The 24,214-nt window shown below is 41.0% G+C and overlaps 1 protein-coding gene across 8 annotated transcripts in view; it reads left to right on the plus strand.

Moving 5' to 3' along the window:
* Positions 1-23,081, plus strand: part of LOC137269782 (uncharacterized) — a 79,517-nt gene extending 56,436 nt beyond the window's left edge. For all 8 annotated transcript variants that reach the window (XM_067803611.1, XM_067803616.1, XM_067803612.1 and 5 more), the window contains 5 exons: positions 685-851; positions 9,885-10,030; positions 12,332-12,412; positions 18,159-18,294; positions 20,324-23,081. In XM_067803611.1, coding sequence (XP_067659712.1) covers positions 685-851; positions 9,885-10,030; positions 12,332-12,412; positions 18,159-18,294; positions 20,324-21,449 — 1,656 coding nt within the window. In that variant the 3' untranslated portion in view covers positions 21,450-23,081. The remainder of the gene's footprint in view (positions 1-684; positions 852-9,884; positions 10,031-12,331; positions 12,413-18,158; positions 18,295-20,323) is intronic.
* The last annotated feature ends 1,133 nt before the right edge of the window (positions 23,082-24,214 follow it).

Consider the following 24,214-nt stretch of genomic DNA (forward strand, 5'->3'; position numbering starts at 1 on the left):
CTATTGAACGATGTACCGTACACTTTCTAAAATGCGACGCTTGGGTTTGCCTTCAAATGTGTCGTGCCTGCAGTAGCATGTTTAATTCGATGTGGTGATGAGAGCTTCAAGGTGATATATCTTGATGGTTTTATAATCATACCCAATTTGCTGAACATCGTGCGTTCAAATTAGAACATGGTTGTGTTTTTTAAGTTAACTATTATGAACTGAACATCTGCTTCCGTAAAAGCATATTTGAAAGATGTGACATGTTTTTGGTGTTATGATTCATTAATATCTGCACTTCATTAGCACATTTGTTGATGATCGAGGATGGCGTCAATGTAATGCTCTGAATCCACCCAACTGAAGTCCCTAGTATGAGATATCTGTATTTAAACATCACATACTGTCCGGGCCCGTGAAGATCAGATTAAAACTGGTGTTCCTTAACCAATGCTTATCGTATGAGACAACTGAAAGCATCGGGTGATCTGGTTCGTTGCCTTCTACAGTCTATGTGTCCCATTTGCGTAGATCGATACTCATGCTGTTGAAGACTGGATAGGCAGGTCCAGACTATTTATTTACAGATTGCTGCCATTTAGCTGGGATATTGTTGCGCGTGGGACTAACCAAACAACACACTGTTTCTTAAGTGGTTCTCTGCTGTTTTGTTAAAATTATCTCCCCTTGTTTCAGGACGTGGCCTTGTACTGCATACGTACTCACACAGTCAAGGTTAACGCGCGAGACAACGCGGGATACACCGCACTGCACGAGAGTTGCGTGAAAGGCAACATCAACGTCGCACGTCACCTTATAGAACACGGCGCCGACGTCAACTGCTGTTCTCAGGATGGTATCAGGTGAGGGACGTCATCACACACTGGACGAGCATTCCCAATTATGCATATACGCCCATGCCATTCAAAGTAATATGCACGTTAGAACTCCGGATTATTGTGTTGCAAACCAAGGGCCCCGTTTCACAAAGCCTAAGATCTCGTAACCCTTTTCGTGCATGCGTACCTCCTGTACTCTGACAGGAGGTACAAACGCTAAGAGAAATCTTACGAGATCTTAGGCTTTCGAGAGCTTTCTGAAACGGGACTAGTTATTTTTAAATATGCGATTCTGCACGTCCTCATATACATGTACAGTTATATCGACATTCATACCGTCTTTATTTCCTCCGAACATTTAACCCGTGAAGATCTGGGTTAGAACTGATCCTCAGTAACCCATGCTTGTCGTAAGAGACAGCTAACGGGATCGGGTTGTCAGACTCACTAACTTGACTGACTCTTGTCATCTTGTCATTGTATCCCAACTGCGTAGATCAATGCTTATGCTGTTGATCACGGGATCGGCTAGTTCTGACTTGATTATCTACAAACTAATACCGTAAGCTGGAATATTGCTGAGTGCGGCATTAAACAACAAACCAACCAACCGCTCCTGGAGATTTATTCCTCAAGGTTCCGCACAGCGATTTCGTTCTTATTGAGACGACGAAGGATGCATGGTGATGCGTAATTCTCATTGACCCATGGCAGATCTTGCGATGAGTCACCTTTGAGGGCGGGCGCATTTATGTTACAGTTACGAAATGTTTGTATCATTACACACAAAATTGTTCCGACATGTGATATTCGCTATCTAGGCAGACTGTGGAATGCGTACTGATTTTCCAATGAATAAATTCCTTGTCTTATGATTCATGTATCACAATGTGGTAATACATACTCTTTTGTTTCTGAATAATGTTATTATACTCACATACCGATTCTTGTTGAGATATGTGATTACCCGAGGTTAAACATTGACAAGCCTCCTGACCCTCAACCTCTTTATCGAAACAGGCGCGGTGGGGTAGCCTTGTGGTTAAGGCCATTCGCATCTTCCCGCCGAAAGACTCGTGTTCGATTCCCCATGTGAAACCCATTTCTGGTGCCCCTAGCCGTATGACATCGTATTGCTGGACTATTGCTAAAAGCGCCGTAAAACTTAACTCAGACACTCACTTTATAGCCACTGTTTCGTATCGGCGTGGAGTGAGTGAGTGAGTTTTAGTTTTACGCCGCGTTTAGCAATATTCCAGCGATATCACGGCGGGGGACACCAGAAAATGGGCCTCACACATTGTGCCCATGTGGGGAATTGAACCCGGGTGTTCGGCGTGACGAGCGAACGCTTTAACCACTAGGCTACCCCATCGCACCGTACATGATAGTCTTCACACAAGACCGCCCACCGTGGTACGTTCTACACTCGCTGACCCTTGTTAGTCGACATGGCTCGGGATAACCAGGGTCATCACGTACATTGCCTCAAAACAACCAGGTCATTTTTAAGAGGAAGAAAATCTTTAACGTAAATATTTTACGACTTTCATCTATTCACACTGCACATATGAAATACGTGTGGAGGAAATCGACCCTGAATCTAAACATGCCTCATCTTGTTCACACCAATCAATTAACGTTTTCAAAATACGCTTGAAAGCGTTTGGTCTGGAAATTGATTTTTTTAAACCGAAAGCAAAATATTCGTGGATGATGAATGTGCACATTCTTTGGAGAAGGCTCTACCGCCTCCGTTCGCGTTTGATGTAGAGATAAGCAATAGCAGGCGGAATGTGCATGGAGTGTTTTTCGCCGACCTGGCAGCTTGATTCATTGAAAGTTGACACGGCTGTAGTAGAACATGAAGTGGAACATTCACTTCTAAGGCGTGATCGCTGTCCGTTGGTTAGTTCTATGATCGAGTCTGGAATCGAGCCTCGACCACACAATCCAGTGGTCAACAGCATGAACATCTATGTACGCCTTTGGCATGCGATGAGATGTGCCAGCCAAGCCTGACCATCCGATCCCTTTTGTCGACTATCACGACAAGGATGTTTACTGAACACCGATTTTAACCCGGATCTTCTCCGACTTGTTGGCGTTGTATCTGTCCATTTATATTTTACCATTGCAGCGTGGGTTTGTTTCGCCTACGTCAAGTTTCAGTGTTTTGAACAATGGGAAGTGAATGATTTCAACATCAGCGGTCGTAGATAAATAAGGCTTTAAGATACGATCGGTGGTGTGACGGTCCTTTTTGTGTAACCACGTATACAGCTGCACGGGTTTAGGTGAATATTGTATAGACTGTTTGCTGTGAGTTTGTTCCGCATCTTGTCATACCGGTTTTGGGCAGTGCTGTAGTTGTGTCTTTTTGCGTCGTGTTTGATTCACACAGCAATGCTTCACGCGAGAAGGCAGTTTTAATGTATGATCTGTTGGTTCCGACTGGTGCACACGGCAATAGGGTGGGAATACATAATACGGCGCGAAGTAATATTCACTCCTGCTGGGGTGACTGAGTTAGTGGGGTTTATGTCAACCATTGGTTTTCTGATTCTGACGTTATTCGTTGCGCCGACGACGTGGATTTTGTTCCATTCGTGAAACCCACTGCCGAAACACCTACCAAGTCTTACCAAGTTAGGCCTCTTTTCCAAAAGTGACCTTATCGAACTATGAAAGACATCGTGTGCCGCTATCGTAATATAGATAGTTTAAAAGCTGAACTATACGAAATCTTTCAAATCAGAAATGTGTGAGATATAGACTGAGGGGCAAAAATATCGGTTCACATGACAGCACGGGTGTGCCTTTATGATTTTCCAGGTTTCTTCAGAAGCTGTGAGATACACAAGCATTTGAAGACCCTTGGAAACAAACTGGAACACTACTACTGTCATGTGATTGGTGTCCATGAAACGTAGGAAAACAATACTGCTGAACACGTTTACTGTATAGGATAAATGAGTATAGTGTCACGCCACTTTTTTGCAGACCCGTGAAGGTCCCGGGGTAGAATAGGCCTTCAGCAACCTATGCTTGCCATAAAAGGTGACTCAGCTTGTCGTAAGAGGCGACTAACGGGATCGGGTGGTCAGACTAGCTGACTTGGTTGACACATGTCATCGGTTCCCCATTGCGCAGATCGATGCTCATGTTGTTGATCACTGGATTGTCTGGTCCAGACTCGATTATTTACAGACCGTCGCCATATAGCTGGAATATTGCTAAGTGCGACGTAAAACTAAACTCACTCACTCACTCACTCACTTTTTTGCAATATTCCAGCAAATACTCTTCACGCATTGTATCCAAGTGGGGAATCGAAACCGGTTCTTGGTTCTAACGGGCGAACGCTGTAACCATATCACTACCCCACCGCCCAGTTTGGTGAATGAGAGATAAAAAGTTAAATATTTTTTCCCGCAGTGATGAGATAAACATGATATTTGCAAGAAAGTACCGCGATCGTCGCTAACCTTCCACATTTTATCATCTCAAACATCCCCTGCAGCGAGATACTGCACGTGTCTCCCAGCACGGCGTTGATCGATTCACGCAGACAAAAACACTCTCCCGATGTAATAGAAAACGAAAACAAAGTTTCAAGTTTCAGATCCGTTTATTTTTTTATTTTGAATTTTTTATTTATTTATTTTTTTGTGACAGTGCAACTGCCAGTTGGAGCATGCTGCGCGTAAACATACCCTCTGAAATGTGATACAATCTATACCGTATAGAATAACAGTACTCACTTTGTTGTTCACGTAACATGCCTCGATCGACGAGGCCAGCGTAAACGTCATTGATGTTAAAGGTCAAAATCCTATGATTATTGTTCGTTATGCATGACAAACGGAGGCGGTTGATGACTATGTGATTCGCCGAGAATAGACCTAGTACTCAAATGCGCGATATTCCATCTAGCGTAATTTAAATGAATTATTAATAAATTTGAATCCCAGTACAAAATTGACGTAACGAAACAAAATTTAGCTTCTAAAAATAATAGGCTTCAAGTTGGATCGATATTTGTAATCGGGATTTGTGTTATTGAAAGTGATATCTTTACCGCTTGATGTCGCTCCGATTAACCAAACTTGTGCTCAATGCATTCAGGGAACAGATACAGTGATTAATGATGTCCTCTGTCGGGTGATGTGTTTAATCTAATCAAATTTTCTCTCAGTATTCTTTTTTGTTTAAAGTATTACCTCTTAAAACGGCTTTATATCGTTTTTCAAATTTTCTTCAAATTGTTTCCTCGTTCGATTATAACCGGACGTGCACAATGTGTTCATCGTGTTGTTGTGCTGAACACGAACCAACTATCACATCTTGTATTTTCAAACCGAGCCAGCCGGTTTGTGTACGTAATTATAAGCAGATGCAACGAGCCCGCATTTAGGAAATAACTTACAACATTCTCGCCAAATATTCCATTTGACAACACGCAATCTAAGAGGCACACACACACACAACATGTCGACGGTATGCTAGCAAAAATGTGACCCAGCAAATGCTTGCCGGTAATTCTATTCCAGGTTTCACGATCGTACTCCCATCAACTAGCCAGCACTATGGTCTGTTTTATAATTTGATTGTTTGGCAAACTTCCATGTCGGCTCAGGGTTGCATTCCTGGGACATTCCATGGTCATCACGGTAAACTGTACGCTTAATTAGAATTGGGTCTGGACAGTTTAATGTTTACCGAAACCACGCCTCAATAATTTCACTTTCTGTGGCCTCTACAAAGAACTTTGTGGAGCAGGTGTGTCCCAGATTCGCTATAATCGTTTGGTTCGAATCCTGTTAGGTTTGTCAATACCAAACCCGGTTTCATGACTTAATCGAAATGGTAAGCCCCTGGGACCGGAGGAATTACTTCAAATCTCCCCAAATCCCGCTCCCTACTTCCAAACACACACACACACACACACACACACACACACACACACACACACACACAATCTATCGCTTAGTCTCAGAATATATTTTATTTTGATAGTATCACATAGACCCATTATGTGAGATGAGGAAATATAGACTTGCTTCATTTTGAGTTTTAACATTGCAGGGAGGGCTAGGCATGCAGTAGGGAAAGTAGTGTGGTTCAGGTAACACATATACTGAGCTGACAGTTATAAACCGACGTTACACTATTTTAATGCCATACTGACACATCATCTACAGCTATAGTAATTTCTTATCTAAGTTTAAATCTCTTTTAAATGCAATATAGTGGCTCATATTCTGTATTGACCGGGTGCAGTACTCAGTTTTATGCCAATTATTTTATAATGTACAACTTGTCTTCTGTAATAGGGGATTGTGATTCACAGCGGCTTTGAAAATCAAATAACGCAATGGAGTTTAGTTGTTTTGTTTTACTTCACACCGACAACAAGTTATTAAAACAGGATATTCTATCACGTTTCTTTTGTAACACAACCGTAGTCATGTGGTCGTTTTATTCCTATTGTCAATATAGGATAGAGTAGAGCGATTCAAAGAAATACCATCTTCTCTATCGGAACGACCGATGATGTTATAAATATTTCATCTGGTACAAGAAAACAAAGCAATTCCCCAACAACGAACAATGTCGGGTTCGTTAATGCCATTTATCAATCATTCATTAAGAAGCAGTGTGATGTCTTTTTATGTCCCATAAATATAACCCAAGGTTATATTACCTTCTCGTTCTAACTCGTGTGTGAACGTGAGTATTGAAGTGTGACGTCAGCTCGATTGTGGCCTACTGACCTAGATGTCTGCCGACACAAAGCTCACAACACATGCCAGAGTGTGGAAGTCATGCACGCCGCCCCTGCCTGTTATTATCATAAATCAGCGCTAACCTGTCATTCGGAGTGAAATTGATTTGGTCACGTGATTACTCTGACAGCTGACCTTTCCGCGTGTAATTGATGACGGACTCCCTTGGTGGTGTTCTCAATTCTTCACCGCACTCGATCTGGTTAAACTGATTATGTCGTTTCTGACCGAATATTTTATAATCTAATACCGGTCTTTTCAAACGCCAGTAAGAATTAGCAGTTATTGGATATCAATAACTAACATGAACGTCAGATGATATTGTTTCTAAATTGTTTTAATTCAACGCCTTCGACGTGTATCGCGGTTTGGGCATTATCTGGATCAGTTGCGCCGACAGTTGAATTCGTCGTTGTTATAATCAACAAAATACATGTCCTGTATGCCACAACGACGTTTAGAAAGTGACGAAAATAATGGCACTGCTAACTCGAATGTGACTCTAGATTGTATCAACTGTCAGCCTATTCGAAATTCGGGTAATTGATTCCTTTCGTGCACCGCAATACCCAAAGGTCAAATTGGGAAGTTCCGCGTCAGGATTACTTCGTGATCATTTAACTCTCTTCGGGTGTTTTCAGCTCTCTTCGGCGTCCACCTTTACCGTTGTAAGGCCGTAAGTGGGAATGAGTCTGGAAGGGACACTGACCGAATTAAATGAAACACCACTGAACACTTTGCTCATAGCAAAACACGTGAACGGCTTTAGAAAGTAGCCATTTCGTGGTCAATAGAAGGGCATAGTGGTGCTGATATCGAGAAACGTGTACGTAATGGCCAATTTTGTGGTTAAATTTGTCCTCTGTGAGCCTCGTGCTAATGGGTTATCATCTAAATGGTTTCACACCATTGCTGCCTGAGATGAGATTAGTGGAGTGTATTTTGACATCCGAAGCTCCAGTCCTTCATTCTTACCCGTTATCCTTCCTTCCTAACACCCATGAAGATCACGGTTAGAGCTGATCTTCAGCAACCCATGCTTGCCGTAAGAGGCGTGGAATAACGGGACTGAGTAGTCAGGTTCACTGACTTGTGTTTCTTAGCTTCACTGACGTTCTGTTTGTATTGCTATCTTATTTGCATATTTATAATTTTATATTTATATTATATATTATATATAGTATTTATAATTATCAGAGGAGCAGTGGCCTTATTTCTAGATCTACTACGAACAGAAATGCTCTTTAGAGTTGTACGAAATAAACGCTATTCCTCAACAAAGTATGGTAATCTGGTTGATCTCGCTCACACATTTGGGTCTACGCTGCAAATTTAATGAGAATATAGCATTTCATTTATTTCTGTAATACTGATAGTGCCAGCTGAAACGGAACATATGTATCTGCATTTCATTTGGAATCCATTAGGCTTATATTTCACACACTTATCAACCCCGTTCACAGCAGACAATCTGAAAGGTGAAATGTCTGTGTAAATGATTCGTGTTGTACATAACTTGGCTGGAATTCTTTCGAAGTTTCAAACACCATCAAAGGTTGATTGGTTAGGAGATTGGTTAGGAGATTGGCCTAAGTAAACTTAGTCTCATTGTATTTCGTGACACTCCATCACTGAATCTCAGTAGTGGAGTGTAACGAAAAGTACTGAGGATAAGTTTACTGAGACTGGCGAGGAGATATTCGGACTATTTTATCATTTGGATGATCAATTTACACTGCAGAACCCATTCGTATTCTAAGATCAAATTCATCATATTCATCGCAATAACTATGATCCCGAGCAGATACGGGTTAGAAATGGTTTTCAGTAACCACTGCTTGTCGTAAGGTGCGGGGTCGGGCGGTCAGGTTGGCTGACTTTGTTGACACATGTCATCTCATCCCAGCTCTGTGGATCAATGCTCATGCTGTTGACCACTGGATTTGACTGGTCTCGTCTGTACTATTTATAGATAGCCGCCATATAGCTGGAATATTGTTGTGTGATGCAAGAACGAAACAAAACCAGTGATTATGGACACTATGTGATAATAAAATACTACCGCAGTTGCATACTCCAAAACCCAAGTCAGCTTGACCTTTTTCAGCTGTGCTCACTTACATCCGTTTCCGAAGCAGCGCAACTCGATCTTCGTCAGTGTATGGTATTTTTGTAAACTGATTTTAAGTGCTTTGAACTTTAAAGGGCCACTGGAAATTATATATAAATAATGTAGGTAGTGTCTGACGTTATTCTCATGGTGATCACATCAATGCGAAACCGGCCAGAATTGCAAAATTATGTCTGTGCTAAGGGGCTTCAGACATGTTTTGTGTGTGTGTGTGTGTGTGTGTGTGTGTGTGTGTAGGAGAGTGGATGGGTGGGTATGTGGGTGCGGGTGTGGGTGTTCGCGCGCGATCGCTCGTGCACGTGCCTGTCGAGACTGACCTATTCAATTACTTATTGAAACTATACTCACTCACTCAACTAAATAAAACTACATGTATGAGTCATATCCATCGTGGTCATGGCAGCTGTGTTGTTTATTTTGACCCTGAATCCGTACCAAATACACAAACTATTTCGTCTTCAGACTGTTCTTCTACACTACTTGAGAATGTACTTTTAGTACAGTGAGAGCAGATTTATCTTTGTCCTAGGACATATTTGAAGGTCGTGTTTTGTGTACACAAAGGGTGGTTTACGTCAGGAAACTCCACAATCACCTGATTGTGGTTGTATAACACTTACGTATTCAGATGATACTGATACTATAGTTTGTATCTCCGAGGGCGGTGGGCACTCCAGTGGTCAAAGTTTTCACTCGTTGCACCGAAGACCCGGGTTCGATTCCGTACATGGGTACGATGTGAGAAGCCCATTTCTGGTGTCCCCGCCATGATATTACTGGAATATTGCTAAAAGCGGTGTATCTTCGAAGAGATCAGTCAATCAATATGTAGCTTTGCTCTAAAGCTGTACTGAATGCCGAGTCCATTGTTGTATACATGTAGTAATTCTAGTCTTCGAAGAGGCAAATCCAAATACCAAGTCTGTTATTTATCATTCTTCGAGAAATAATCATTTAAACTATTATGTTTTTACCTCAGAGATTTGTGCAGGCTTAATCAGTATGGTACACCGAAATGTATTTTCACGATACTATCTTGAGAGTTTTTTTGCATTGCTTTGACGTCGATTTTGAGATTCTTCGCATCACAACCTGAAAAAGAAAATGACATTAAGCATTCGCATTTCTTTTCTTCAGACCAATTCACGATGCCGTGGAGAACGACCACCTGGAGATCGTCCGTCTTCTTCTTTCCTGTGGCGCCGACCCAAGCATCGCTACATACGGCGGCAAAACCCCCATCAAGATATCTCACTCGCCCGCCATGACAACCCTGCTTAAAGGTTTGTTAACCTGTGTGCATTCTGACCTTGACGAAACGTGTGTAACCTTTGACGTTCATATGACGTCACAGGAAATTCATACGAAATCCGGTTTGCCGGTGTTTATTTTCCCCTTCAGGACGACTGCGTACCGGGTTGCACCGAAATACAACTGGCTCTTAAATATGCACGCGGACAACAGAGATAGCGTGTTGATAAAGAATGTCGTAGTTGATTGCGTGCATAGCCCTAGGCTGTTTAATATTACATTAAACACTCATTGCGGGTCCGGATAGAAAAATGAAAAATCCCCCTTTGGGTATTCTATGGGGAAACACCATGCACACTGACAACCCACTTGTAATTAAGGGTGTTAAATAATCTCAAATGGAAGGAAAAATTAAACATCAGACATGCGATCACGTTAGACGTCAACGTTAAGTTTTGAAGTCCGACTTCTGCAGCGCGTGATTTGGATCTTGTTGACAGAGATTCCATCTTTCACGGTAATGGCTGTGGGGTAGTACAGTATACAAAGCGTTTGTTCGTCACGCTAACATTCTGGGTTCGATTCGCCTCATGGGTACAATGTGTGAATCCCATTTCTGTTGTCTTCAGCCGTGATATTGCTGGAATATGGCTACTAAAGGAATGAAAACTCACTCACTTACTCACCAGCCTTGACGATAATACGACCGAGTTATAAAGAGCTTGTTTTGCGACATCGTGTCCGTTTGTCTAGCGGGTATGGGTCACTCGCCAGCTTACGGTCACCGGATAAGTGGCCAGAGACTGCCTTGTGATTAATTAGATACTGTGACCTATAGCCAAGAAGGGTGGCCAGCCGCTAATCAGCTTTGGACCTCTCGCGAGCTGGAGATGGATCTGTTTACGACATAATCAATATATTGATCGGAAACAGAATGGGTGCATTTAGGTTCAACCAAGAATCCCCGATGCGTAATGCGTCGTACCCTCTGTTGATAGAGTTGTGGTCGGATCTCAGCAGGGTATCAGCTATCTCATATTGATATTTTCCATGCACAAGTGCATTTAATTAATTCCATGTCTGGACACAAATCAAATGTGAATGTATTTCGAGTATGAATATATCGATTATGTTTCGATTTCTTTAGTTGTTTTTTTTTTTTTGTGTTTTGTTTTTGTTTGTTTTGTTTTGTTCTGTTTTTTCTTTTGTTGTTTTTTTGTTTGTTTTGGTTTTTTTATATATATTTCTTTTCTTTAATTCTCCATAACGTTAGCCTCGTAGTCGTAATCGTCGAAACCCTTTTAAAATTATACAAAAATAGATCAATAAGCGAGCACAGTATGACAATCAGGGCTAGTATCCATATGAAAAACCAGTCTAAGTAAGCTTCGTCTCAGTGTATTTCGTTACACTCCACCACTGAGTCTAACAAAACCTAGTAGAAGGTCGCGTCAGGTAACCTTTGAGCTACCAATGACGATCCAATCAAATGCGAGACGGTTAAACAGATTTAACCAGACAACGGCTACTATTTAGGGATCGGAGGGACTTTCAAAACAAAAATCAACATCTAACACAGTTATTTGACCTACAGTATATACGCTTTGGGGTTTCTGTTGACATGGTTACCATTTGCTAATATTAACATTCTTGAATATTGTCATAACACTATTTTCAGCGAGTGTTTACTCACCGTTGTCATGGCAGCACGTACGCTGTGTGCATCACCCGGAAGCGATCGTACGCTAAATAGCATTCGGAATCGTTCGAGTACGAACCTTTTCGAAATAAAAAGTTCATAAGGGATGTGCGAATGTGCACTTACGCGATTTGGTAAGCTGTGTTCTGATTGGTCAATCTCAAAGGTTATCTGACGCGACCTCCCATAAGGTTTAGTAAGACTCAGTGGTGGAGTGTAACGAAAAGTACTGAGAATAAGTTTACTCAGACTGTATGAAAAACATGTTGAAACGAACATTCAAGCGACAAAACCCTTTTCAAACATACGACGGATATCAGACAATGGCCTCTCGTATTAGTTAGACCACAGATATGAGTAACAGATGTTAAATGATGTTCCAATTTCAGCTGAAACATTGAAAACAGATCTGGTTACCAAACTCGAACTTTCTTCATTGAACCTCTAAATCTGTGATCTCTGATACCTATTACTGACCCCATATTCTGAAAAGACGATAGGTCGTAACTTTACGAACCATCATATCATACATCATCATCGCTTAGCAGGATGATAAGCATTTATTTTTAATTAAAGGCGTATTCTTTTTGCTATATTTAAATATCATTGCTAAGTAAATCTCTTTTTGTCACAGGATACTTTGGAGACATCAATGGATTTGACTCTGAGAACGAAGAAACGCCATGGGAATTTGCCGGAACGTCCATATCGTGTGGTGAGTTGAATATTGTAAACCACGCAATCTTGCTGTTGATCTGGGACCCGCTGTTCAAGTCAGTCACATAACCGGGAACCCGTAACTCAGAGCTAACAATAACCATATCAGTGTGATCGCGTTGTGAAGCGGGACCACGTAGTTAACTCGTGTTTTTTACTTCCGTGATGAGAAGAGTGCATACTTACTGTGACGGTGAATTACATGTTTTCGTCACACGCCAGGGGTGGTGTTGTGTGACAGACTTACGGCCACGTGACTTCCTTGTTTTGTCCGGACTTGTCAACAAAACTGTACTTATATTTAAAAGAAAAAACAACATTTTTTCCTGTTGTAATATCTCCATCGCGAGCTTGTTTGCAGCAAAGATGAAAGCATTTGTTTTTTTGGGCGCAATTACTAGTAACTGAATATTTTACTTACAACGGGAACGGTCGTGTTGCTATACGAATAGACGAGATGCCCACTGACTGTTGAGACCGATTTGACATTAAGATGGGCCCGAATTTGTTATCATTTATCATTCATATCGCCCTGGTATCTCTGCTTGCATTCCTTAAGCTTGACAGTACACCAGAACAAATGTCCCAATGTGGCGGCGGTAGGGTAGCCTAGTGGTTAAAGCATTCACTCGTCACGCTGAAGACCCGGGTTCGATTCCATTTCTGAAGTTCATTATCCGTCACTCACAGTAACAGACTAACAGAAATAAACACCAGATTTCAGAAGGTAAATGTGTGTCAAAGGTTACACAGTATAAAATTGTACCACTTGGGACCGCAAGATGTCAATCAGGATATATATGGTAATTGTGACGCCATGTTAATTAACGTAAGAACCAATTAGCTCAATTCGTAAAAGACGCATGCATTATTAAATTGCAAAGAAATCCAACTTCAATCCCAAAACGTTGTCGTTTGTTCACGGGAATACATATAAAAGCCACGTGAATAACAAAAGGAGTCTTTGTTGTAGAAAGACCAATCCCCAGTATTGCGCCCTGTGGGAAACTCCACGGAATGCCACGTGCTATTGTCTACTTCACATTCCACAATCATCTGCGCCACGCTCAGACGAGACGAGCAACACTTGTTGTTCGTCACTCAATTTGTGGCAACGCATGCACATAGTTTTTCGTCAGTACTGACGTGTCTGTCGCTAGTCAAATGTACGTAAATAACCCCAGACTAATTAACATTTAGGACATTACCTGTCGATCTGCCAATTACAATGATCACTGTTGTATGAGAATGTACCGACCGATTGTTTAAGGGCGGCGGCCACTTTGGTTTTTATAACCATTACGTTTTGCTTCCGTACGTGCGTCATTTTTCTGTTGTTAGTCCTAAACAAAATTGTATTATATTATTTATTTATATTATATGTGTTGAGTAAACTAATAGTCATAAAATCTTAGTTTTGCTGTTTCTTAATAAGTTAGGGATAAGTACGTGTGAACTACCCGCGCAGTAAGCCCTTTTGACAACTCAGGCATGACGACATAGCGAGGAAATGTTATTCACGCAGCGTTTATGTGAACCCCGCCCCATAGTTGTCACAAGATGAAACATATAATTTTGACACATCATATCTCAAAGTAGCTTACCATTTCATTCTATTCGATGAAAATGGAAAACGTCTCTGAATGAAATATTCAACGGTCATTTGGACTCAATTTTCTTTTAAGAAGAAACGAACAGACTGTGTGAAATGTTTAGCCCAGGGGCTTCCCCAAGGCCCGTTAAATTTGTGACTAAATGGGTATATGTTGTAAATAATAATATATTCTTTGAATTTGTACCTAGCTAATTTCTGTTCAACGAGACTCGTGAAGGTCCGGGGTAGACTCCTTACCATATAAATCGACTATGCTTGTCGTAAGAGGCGACTAACGGGATCGGGTGGTCAGGCTCTCTGACTTGGTTGACACATGCCCTCCTTTCCTAAATGAGAAGACGAATGTTCTCAAACATCGCGAATGATTTCTTATTGTGGCTATTCTCTGAATTGAGCGAAATAGCCACTGGTACGCAAGCTCGTGGCTAGTAAAAAAAAATAGACGGGCCAGTAAATGTTCATAGTCACTGTCCCGATTGACTAGTGAAGTTGTTTTCATGGATTCATTTTGTAAACATACCACTCTTTACGATACAATATACTTTTTAAGGCATGGCCTCCTAAAAATTCTGATCATGTTAATAGCTTAATTATGAAACCCGTGTCTCCAAATTTCGAACAAGTGAATTATTTAATGGCGTAGACTGCTTAGGAAAATATGGAAACTATTTCTCACTCTTGTTCTCTGATCTCCGTCGTTAAACAAATTATTAAAAGGCGTTTTCGCGTCTTCCGGTTTTGGTTTCTTTGTTCTGTAAGTGATATGTGGTAATGGTAGCCTGCTTCATTGTGCGAGTAACTGAATGTTACTGTGGTCGTGCAATTTAAAGGTGACGCAACGCATTTCCGACGCGAACCAGTCTATGTAAAATTGATCTCGTACACATAGCAGAACTCCTTTTTTTCTCTAGCGAGGATGTCTTTTCGTCCTTCAGATTACACATGACGCGTAATTTTGATTATAAGGTAATTTAACTTGACAAAACGTCGTCCTCTTTGTTATGTTCTCTTTTAAAGCTTGTCGACGACATATTTAAATGGGTGAACGTAGCTTTAGGAACTTTGCAGATGTGTCCCGATGGAAACAACATGGCTAGTCATAGGGAACCGAACCTTACGTCTCTGAGAAAACAGTGTTTTATCCACTTGGCCACGTTACCGCCAGTCTAACAAATACGAAGTAAAGCAGTATTGATGTCCGACTGTTGGCAGTCTCAACGGACTAGGGACCATATTTGACGACAATCGTTTTAATGCGCATTTAGTTTGGTGATGTGTTGTTGTAGTTCTAACAAAACCAGTTTGATAGGAAGAAAGTGATGCCGATGTTGCTAGGCAACGGTCTCGCGTTACCAACTGCGCGCTCTTAGTAAATGCCGTGTTATGTTTATGTGTGAAACGAGGACAATTTTATACACAGGTAGGTCTTGATGACTCATGACATCTCTCTGCAGTGATAAGGTTAAACGTAGGATTTCGAAACGATACGTCATGCGTACATGAGTCAGCGAAATGAAATGGCAAAAGTTATTTTGAGTAAAGGTTTTTCACGAGATGAAATGGCTTGAACTGAACACTGTTCACAGTTACATAAAAGGCGTCAAAGGTGTGTACTCCTAACGTCCGTAATGACGTCATTCTAACGAAAATAGCGAGTAGACGATGTCCTCATGGGGACAGGGGAGTCAGTATCATGGAGTGGGTGAATGGTGTTTTCTGCCGTATTTTGAAATGTTTATAATATCAGTTCATAGAAAACCTAGCAAGTAAGTGGTGAATGAAGGTAACGACTCACACAGTTTGAATTGCCGGCGACATCCATTTATTGTCAGTTTCGGGGACAATGCGACGTATGACCAGGCATTGTCACATTTTTTACGATTAAATTTGAGATCTTATATGAAAATAGAGATATGTTTATTTGATTTCAAGATATATTGAAGTAAATTAAAGGTGTCTCGAAAAGAAACAATTACACATATCAGGAATAGCATTCATGATATCGCGAAATTAATCAAAGATATTACCAAGCATATTAATGATATCTTGGCTATTGATGCTATCGCCTTGGCTATGATTGCCGATATCTTGATATGAGTTAAACAACAAATCAACAGAGATTATGTATTGAGAAATGACAGATATCTTTAATTTTTAGTATGTACATTGTGATCGAAATTGTTGTTTTGTATGTGACTCTTATTTAGAGATATTACGAAATATGGATATCGGTTATTCCAATTTTGATATCAGAAATGAATGATATTTTTAATTATTTACACATACACATTTACAAAAGTATAGAAGACGCATATGTTTAATGCAATTGAATCTGACTTTACCTTCATTATAAATATGGAAACGGCTTGTGATATGAACGCACATTGATATTAAAGGCGGCATAAGGCCATGCTCACTCATTCACACACTGAAGTTGTGGGTTGTGTACCTGATGTACTAGCCCAAATAGGAAAAGAATATTAGGAACAGATACACTGGCAGACTTCGAGGCAACCGGTTCTTCTTTATCCCCTTAATGTAGGGTTGGGGCGGGAAGTTAGCCCAGTGGTTAAAGTGTTTGCCCGTCACGATGCAGATCCGTGTTCGATTCCCCACATGGTTCAGTATGTGAAGCTCATTTCTGTCGTCCCCCGCCGTAATATTCCTGGAACAGTACTTAAAGCGGTGTAAAACCATACTCACTCAAGGCAGAGTACAAGGTAGGGAAACAACAAGTACGTCATTTAATCTCATTTAGTCCGAGGCGACTGAAAGATCAGACCAAAACCGTCCACTTCACGGGCAGTGTACCATACAAGATATTCAAGATCGTACCGAATCGATTCTAGATGTGATTACGTAAATAATTACATTGGTATCATTTGATTACATCTGCAAGTATCAGTTTTGTGGTCGGCCATCAAAGCGAAATGAGCTTGCTAATATCAATTATATCTTTGACGAATAAGAATATATATTCCCCAGGGGAATTGGTGTCTGCCGCGTAGCTCCTCTCATTGCTAATGACAGAGTTGTGAGTTATTTATGCACGGTCGTTCCATTTCTCAGCCATGTTGCGAAGCCATAAGGTGTTTATGCCCAAACGTCAAATAAAAGTCTCCGTTTTAGCTTGTCAATTTCTTTAGCGGCAAGAACCCATCACACGTGCTGCCGTGACGTCATTTGGCTGTTTGCCAATTTTTGTGATTGATTGCTTTGCCTTATGTCAAACTGCCCCAGTGAGCCGGTGAAGACAAGTTTAGATCACTGAAATAGCTTTCTCGTCGTAGCTCTTGGCGCATCGTCGAAAAACTTGTTTTTTCATTTTAGTCCTGTTGTACATTTACTTCGGAGACAAATCAATAAAAAAAACCATGTATTTTATATCGTAATCATAAAAACAGTCCTTAAATGAGGATTATATTAAAATGTATTTAAGCGGAATAAGATTTGTTGGAGTGGTAGGGTAAAATAATTAGCCCTTGTAAACGGAATGAGTGAGTGAGTTTAAATTTGGGGAATGCGATTTCTTTACGTGGTAGGGTGAAATAATTAGTCCTTGTAAATGTAATAAGTGAGTGAGTTTAATTTTACGTCGCACTCGGCAATATTCCAGCTGCCTGGCGGCAGTCTGTAATACAAGATGCAACGAACTTTACGCCAGTATAAATGAGGAATATCTTTCATTCAGACTTAAGAGAAAGCCAAAGATTTAGAGTTGTTAATGAATACAGAGAGAAGGTGAACGAGTAGACATATTCAGCAAGGTAAAAAAATCTTTCCCACGGTTGCAATATGCAACCGTGCATGAAATGGCAGCATTTCACTCTGAACCGAATCAACTTGTGCTGGGACCGATATTGTTATGCACCGTAAATAGCATGCCGCGAAACACCGACATACTCATCTTCGAAAACCTCTCGCATCTTGGCACGGAAGTAGCCGTCTCCGAGATGCGCTTGCTAGACTGTGTAAATCAACACATCCCTCAAACATTAGCAATGCCCCTCCACAGGGAAAGGCAAACGACCTATTTCGACCATCTTGTACTAAAAATACACCGCGCCAGAAATTGGCAGTTCTTTGTTGGGTCGACTGACGCGTATAACCGTGATCCTCCCTGTTTCAGATGCTGTAGAGGGCAAGGGGTTTGATATTTTTGCTGACGTGCCCTCTGACCCGGAAGACGAGACGGATGACCTCTTTGACGTAGAGATGACGTCAGCAATCCGAACCTATGACCTCAACCTTGAAAGCGCAGACAGGTGCGTTGTTTATGCAGATACTTGTCTGTCAGGTTTTCTCGGATGATGTTTGTCACTGACTACTGCTGAAGACATTTTAGATGGAGTCATGTTTCGCATCATTGTTAGGCTTGCGTGTACATGTAGAAAGCGTACTTGTATTATGACTCAGCTTCAGTGATCTGTTCTAAACTAGATTCCGTGTTGTTCACGGACAGTAGTAGTAGTAGTAGGTACTATTTCCACATGAGCTTATCTACCGCAGAACAGATTCTTGACGATGAAAAGATCATTGTCATTATTTCAATATAACCTTCCACCAAAACGGAACTGTTCGTATGCATGATATTTGCATATGATATTCATCAATTTGACCCTTTGAAAGTACATTATGACACAGATTGTGAACTCATGGCTTTTGTGTCTTCATAACCACATTTTTACCCCTACTGCCCTAAATAACCCAAGTCTAGATTTCTTCCGGATCTGCCAATTCCAGCGGATCTCCTTTTCAATTTCAGAACATTTGCTTGTCTCCATAAAAATTATTATATATTCAGAGATTACCAGTTAATCTAGTCGTGGGGCGCCATTCACGAAACATCTGTTACTTACGCGAACATTAGCTGTCATTCCTTGGTAATGCATCTTACTGACTTACGATCACCTTACTTCCTTATGTGTCGATGCATCGGTGAATGTTGTTGCTGTCTCGACAGATGCTCATGGTATCAATCATTGGTTTGTCCAGTGCAGTCATTGCTAACGTTACACGAGCGATATATATAAGATATATATTTGTAGTAGATGCAACTCTAATAAACACGAGTAAACAGATTGCAGAAATAGCAGTGCCCGCCGTGGTGTTTGGCGAAATGTAGCGGAATGTCAGTTGTAACAGAATGAGACAAATATTGATTTAGGGTTGTTTCGTTAGGAGAGTGAGTCAGACTTGACATTTTTCCTAGCCATGTTCTGTCACGTTTGTGTGTGTCAGCTGTACGGACTAATAGCGTTTGAGTGAAGCGAAATTTGAAGTACCTTAGTACTTAGTGGTAGGCTTTTATTTCTTTGTTTGTTTAACACCGCACTCTGCAATATTCCAGCTTTACGGTGGCAGTCTGTAAATATAACCAATCCAGATGAGACAGTCTAGTGATGAACAGCATGAACATCGATCTACACAATTTGGATACGATATCATCTGTCGACCACTTTGTGTCATCCGATCCCGTTAGTCGGCTCTTACTACAAGCATTCAAGCATTAAAGTGAAAGAAAGTTAAAGAAAGTGAAATCCCAAATATGACATATGTTGCATTCGAGATCAATTCTAAACCGGATCGTCAGGGTGTAGTAGATGTAGTAGTGACGTCAGTAATAGTCGTTATAGGGTGAGTATAGTTTTACACCGCACTCAGCAATGTTCCAGCTATATAGCGGCGGTCTGTAAATAATCGAGTCTGTACTATACAGTCCAGTGATCAACAGCATGAGCATCGATTTACGCAATTGGCATCCGATGACGCCTCATTCAAGACGGCGAGTCTGACCTCCCGATCCCGTTAGTATCTTTTACGTTGAGCATAGGCTTCTGAAGATCAGTTCTAACCTAGATGTTCACGGACGTAGTAGTAGTAGTAGTAGTAGTAGTAGTAGTAGTAGTAGTGGTAGTAGTAGTAGTAGTAGTAGTAGTAGTAAGCGGTACGTAAGGCAACTCATGAAGGAAAATTACAAGTTTCAGCCTTAGTTGTAAATATCTGAAACAGATGTGTTAAACGTTATCGTGTTTCTTTCAGCCCATGGTAAAAGGTATTTTTCCTGACTAACGAAAATAGTACGTGTAGTTGTAAAATTTAGAAACTAGGTGCAGATACAGTTGCTGCTTGTCTCATCCTCAACACAACGATCGCCATTTCTGATCATATATATATATATATATATATATCAGAACTGTCTGTTTTGTGGCATGTTTCGGAAAAGAATATTTTTCTTGCGAAATCAATATGACCTTTTATGGTTTGTTTTGACAGATTGGCTTCTATTTTCAGACTGGACCGCTATGTGTGTGTTCGGGACGCCATGGCGGATTTCCGTATGTCCAAGGACGACATGAAGAAGATATGCGGAAACAAGATTCAGCTACACAAAATATCAGCTGGGGCTCTATGTAAATCAACAGAACACAACGTGTTAACGTTTTGCAACCAAAACGTATCACCAGTTGAGCTGATGAACTTCCGAGATTACAAAACACTGGAGCCAAAAATGATCGAGCATTTAAAGAAGTCGGAGGATAGCACGAAAGCCAAAAAAGCCAAACCGAAAAAGAGGCCATCGACACCGTCGAAGAAGTCACGGAAATCCAAACAGTTGATCGAATCCTCCGATAACGAGAGCGATGCGACTATAGAGTTCGGCAGTCCCTTCAACAGCGACGACGAGAGTGTCGATTACATGGATTTGTATTCATTCAACGAGTTTGAACCTGAATCCACAAACACCGAACAGAAAAAGCCTTTGAAATTCACGCCAAAACAGGAGTTGTGTGTTCAGTTAAAGAAGGAAACTTTTCCTCGAGTAGAAACTCCAAAAGCCAGACGGAAATCCACGGAGAACACGAAAAACGAAAAGCACGAACAAAACAGTGCCGGAAAACCGGAAGTGCGTCATTCCTCTAAACCTTCCCTGAGTCATTCGTCCAAGTCGGATTCGAACGTTTTGTTCAAGACGAAACTAACTAATACATCGAAATCGAAAAGTGACCCCAGCCAATTCAGTGGGAAAAGTCTTCATTCATCTAAGACACGAATACGTGAAAGTGCGTCTATTGACGCGACGAAAGCTTCCATGAAAGCTCAAAGTGAACACATATATTCGTTTGACGAACATGACAACATGTTGTCAGCCGGAGAGGACACAGAGATGAGTTTTCCTCGGATTGATCGCCTGTTCTCTGAAAGGGGAGAAAAACATGGCCTCCGAAAGGAACGTAGTGTTGACTGCAAGAAAGGCCTGGAAAAATCATTTAGGACTATTATGAGCAATTCCAAAGAGGACCACTTCCGATTCAAAATTGGGACAGTCTCGCAGGACTCTCACGAGAACCCGCGCGGTTCCCTCACCGGAAGTGACTCGGCCGACACGTTGCAAGGGCCCCAAAACTTTAAGACGTGAGATCGCAAGCAACAATGTGATTAAGCATTTAGGAACACAAGCACAATTGCCCGTTTGAATGTAATTGCATTTCAAGACCATTTCTGCTGAATTGATCATTCCCGTCTCGCAGAATCAATACAGTTCTGGTCGTCATGGATACAGCCGTCGTCCCAGCGTTTTGCGATGGCGGCTGCCAGTGAGGATATTAATACCGGCGCTCGGTGATCGACGAGTAATAAATGAAATAGATGCTTTTAATCGATATCTTGGCATTCGATATTGTTTGCTCTTGACAAGTGATTGACAGCAATATGTGATCATTGTTCCGCTTGTGAATAGCCGCCAAATGGATACATATATATATATAACTGTGAAATTGGACATCTTGTGATCTCATGATGGTATTACCTACAGTGTGTGAAAGAAACTTAAACGTGTCACGTGACTATCCCCAGCATCTGTATTGACCGTGTGTTATAGTGGTATATTCATTCCTGTTGTGTTGAAAGCTTTCGGTGCGAATGTCCCTGTAGCACGTTAACAACGATTCGTAGTTTATCCTCTGTTTCTGTCAGATAAGAGTTACAATTGAGTTTTGCAAAAAAAAAATATTATACATCTTGTTGCTGATTGTAAGAAAGGTTCAATTGTGATTTCATATGTCAAATATATTGAAGTATTATGATTGTTGAATTCTGTCATATGATGCATAGAATCGTGTACATTTCAGTTGTTAATTTCACATTTGAAATATAGATCTCTTCACACCTGCCTCATTGAGGCTCTGTGGATAATCGTGTTGTTTTGATAACTTTTTATTGACTCTGTTACATTAAATGGCATAATGTTCATGACATAATTGTTGATACTTTCAAGAAGGGCGTTCTGAGGACGGCTGCCATTTTCATAAACGTTTTGGCCGACATGCATTTATAATTAACGTTATGAACGAAGTCGAAACGTCACGCCTCCGACGTTACGCATCCGACGTCACGCATCCGACGTTACGCATCCGAATGCAATGTGTTCAGTATAACGTTCAGGGTTTATCGGCGTATTCATTGTAATCACCACTAAGGAAAAAATGTTTTCGAATGTCTTAACTTATTTCATTTAGAGTTCAACGCGAACCTTGTTTTATCTTGTTACAATTTATTTCACTTTTGTTAATATTGTGCTAAAGAAGTCTGAATTACTTCCCTTGTTTTGGCGTCAGCTGCTATATAGTTAATACTGAATGGAGTATTCTGAATACGTGAGTTGATTTAATTTTCAAGAATTCATTCCAAACATACTATCTTCTGATAAGAGTCAATTTGTGATGAGGGCATTTGTAGCTGTCAATCAGAACGTTGTTTTGGTCAACGCACTGTGTGGAGCTTGGTGTTGTATCTTATTATGACCCTGCACTGTTTGGAGTTTGTCAGTCTGAAAAAATATATAGACGGATGCTACGACGCAATACGTTCTGGTTGATCAACGAATGAGAAAAGAGAATTAGTTTTAGCTAGTGCCGTCCATTTTGTTTGTTTTACGTGCTCATATGCGATATTATATTCTGAATGGTAAACCTGTTTGGATATGTACGTGTTCGATGTCATATTAAAAAAGTGTTAAGTATGGCAGTGAAAATAAACCGATTTGTTCTTATGCTTCTGTGCTTGTCAAATCAACAGGAGAAGACTAATGCCTTCATCTAATGATCAAACAGAGTAAGTGAAGTTTTACGCCACTTGTAGCGAGATCCCAGCAACATCACTGCGAGGAACACCAGAGATGAGTTTCACATATTATACCCACGTGTTCATCGAACCCGGGGCTTGAGAGAACGCTTTAACCGCTAGCCTGTCACACCGCCCGAACAAGACGTTGGATCGGTTGAACAGGTATTGTTTTTATACGAGGTGTATCTCGTCACAGGTGGCATTGGTGAGTGCGTATGATTTTGCGCCACTGTTAGCAGTATTAACGCAATATCCGGCAGTGGGACACCATGAATTTTCTTCACGCATTGTGCCTATGTGAGCAATCGAACACGAGTGTTTGGCGTGGGGAGCAAACGTTTCAAACAGTAGGCAATCCCACCACCCCAAGGGACGATGGGGATGGGAATATTGTTTCATGCCGCTTTGTTAATGTCCAAGGAGCACATGATCGGACGACTGAACTATGCACCAGGGATACCCAGCCGACAGAGGCTGAAACAAAATTTAGAGAGATGAGCCTTATCCATAACATTTTTTTCTAAATTGTAGGTTTTACACGGTCAGTACCACTTCTGGTATGTCATAAAGGGACGTCATTTTTAAGTCCACGCATCATGCTAATCTGTACTAACTAGTGATGACAATTATTTCGATGAATCACAAAAATGATTACTACAGAAAGTATAAAATATATGCATGTCAAATATATATCATCTCTCATCTTCTGTCGCCCACACAGTTTACGTTGAAAGTTGTCAACTGGCACCGGCAACAATAACGCTTTTCCGCATACCGAAATGCCAAGGTGCTATATATACTGCTCAAAAGGACTTAAGGACAACCTGTTTTTGTCATCCGAATAAAATTTGTCTCTCATGTCACGTCAGGTTAAGTATGGTGGTATGAAAGAATTTAAATATTAAACGAGACTTACCTGTAAGGTGAAGTTTGATATTAATTCCACCGACCCATGAAGTACTGAGGGATTACGTGAGATGTGCGCATGCGCTGAAACATCAGTCTTTAGCGTAGAAATATGGTTCCTGGCTAGCAAGGGTGGGAGTGGAGGGCACGTAA

Source organism: Haliotis asinina, unplaced genomic scaffold (genome assembly GCF_037392515.1).
Source record: "Haliotis asinina isolate JCU_RB_2024 unplaced genomic scaffold, JCU_Hal_asi_v2 scaffold_17, whole genome shotgun sequence".
In the NCBI taxonomy this organism is placed as follows: Eukaryota; Metazoa; Mollusca; class Gastropoda; order Lepetellida; family Haliotidae; genus Haliotis; species Haliotis asinina.